The 1,357-nt window shown below is 62.6% G+C and overlaps 1 protein-coding gene across 1 annotated transcript in view; it reads right to left on the reverse strand.

The window, feature by feature from the left end:
* Nucleotides 1-713: 713 nt before the first annotated feature.
* OTP (orthopedia homeobox) overlaps nt 714-1,357 on the reverse strand; it is a 12,140-nt gene continuing 11,496 nt past the window's right edge. Inside the window, exon 3 of the mRNA XM_019518248.1 lies at nt 714-1,357. Coding sequence (XP_019373793.1) covers nt 1,013-1,357 — 345 coding nt within the window. The 3' untranslated portion in view covers nt 714-1,012.

Below are 1,357 nucleotides of genomic sequence, written 5' to 3' on the forward strand. Positions count from 1 at the left end.
TCCGACCCCGCGTCGCGCCTCCCGCCACACCAAAACCCGGGCTCCTCGTACTGCACATGATTTTATTGATCCGCTTACATGAACGCGTGGGGGGGGGGGGGCAAGAGTCAAAGAATCTGCTTTGTATTTAGCTCAAACATTTATTAAGAAACCCAAAAAGTTCAATAAATAAGCACAGACAAGAGGTGGGAACATATCACAAACCGACCAGGATGGAACAAGAATGCTTTATCTACACAAAACATCCTATCTCACATTGCTTTGCTCATTCTTCCGGATCGCCTCTGTTCTCTGGGGTTGGGTTTGACCAGCACATGCAGAAAAGAGCTGATTGTGTCTCTGTACAACGTCCGGCGGGGCGGGCACCTGCCCCGGCTCCGCACCGCCGGGACCTGCCGCGGGGCCAGGGGGCAGCAGGGCGGGGGCCCGGCTCCGGGGACAAGCAGGCAAAGAAGGCAAGGGAGGGGGACAGAGTGGCAACCAAGTGGATGGAGATATTAAAGATCCGGGGGGGGGGGGATTGAAGGGCACAAAAGAAAAGCGGGGGGGGGGAACCAACACCGCACTTGGATGCTGATGATTATTTGGTCTCTTATCAAAACCGGACTCTGCTAACCTCGCTGCTCCCATCGCTTCCCCCCCCCGCCCACCTCCACCCCTTCTCCTCGAGGAAAAACAGAACAAACAGACCCCCCAACTCAAGCTCTGGGTCTCTGCACAGCCTCGGAGATGGGGGAAGGGGTGAAATGAGGTCCCCGCTGCCCCTGAGTCCTCTGCTGCGCGGTGTGAGGACGCGAGGCGTCGTGTCTGCTCCTGGAGCACGGACCTGGGTGCGCGTGTGCGGGTGTGTGCGCGGGGGTGGGTGTGTGCACGTGTGTGTCTGTGTGTGCGCGTGTGCACGTGTGTGTGTGTGTGTCTGCCCACGAACCAGTCCATTGGTGTCTGATTTCAGATCCTGAGTCGACTCCCTGGTAAGTAGAGTGGGGGGCGAGGGGGCGGCGGCGCGGGCCGATTAGGTGAAGCTCATGGACACTGTGTGCTCCAGCGCCTTGCGGCGGAGCGAGGCGATGCTGGTGCCCCGCCACACGTCGCTGCTGTCCGGGGAGCTGCAGAGCTGCGGCGAGCCCGTGACGTTGCTGGGCCCGGGCAGCGAGGCGGGCACCATGCCGGGGAAGGCGGGCTGGTAGAGGTGCGACTGCAGGCCGGCGCCGTTGGAGCCCGCCAGGCTGTTGGACAGGCCCATGGAGTTGGGCGGCGGCCCGGCCGCCAGGCTGCACTGGGACAGCGACTGCGCCATGGCCTGCTGCCGGCCCAGCGCCGGCGGCAGCGGCAGCTGCGACACGCCGGGCATGGCGGC

Source organism: Gavialis gangeticus, unplaced genomic scaffold, assembly GCF_001723915.1.
Source record: "Gavialis gangeticus isolate Ggan-Ray unplaced genomic scaffold, GavGan_comp1, whole genome shotgun sequence".
Classification (NCBI taxonomy): domain Eukaryota; kingdom Metazoa; phylum Chordata; order Crocodylia; family Gavialidae; genus Gavialis; species Gavialis gangeticus.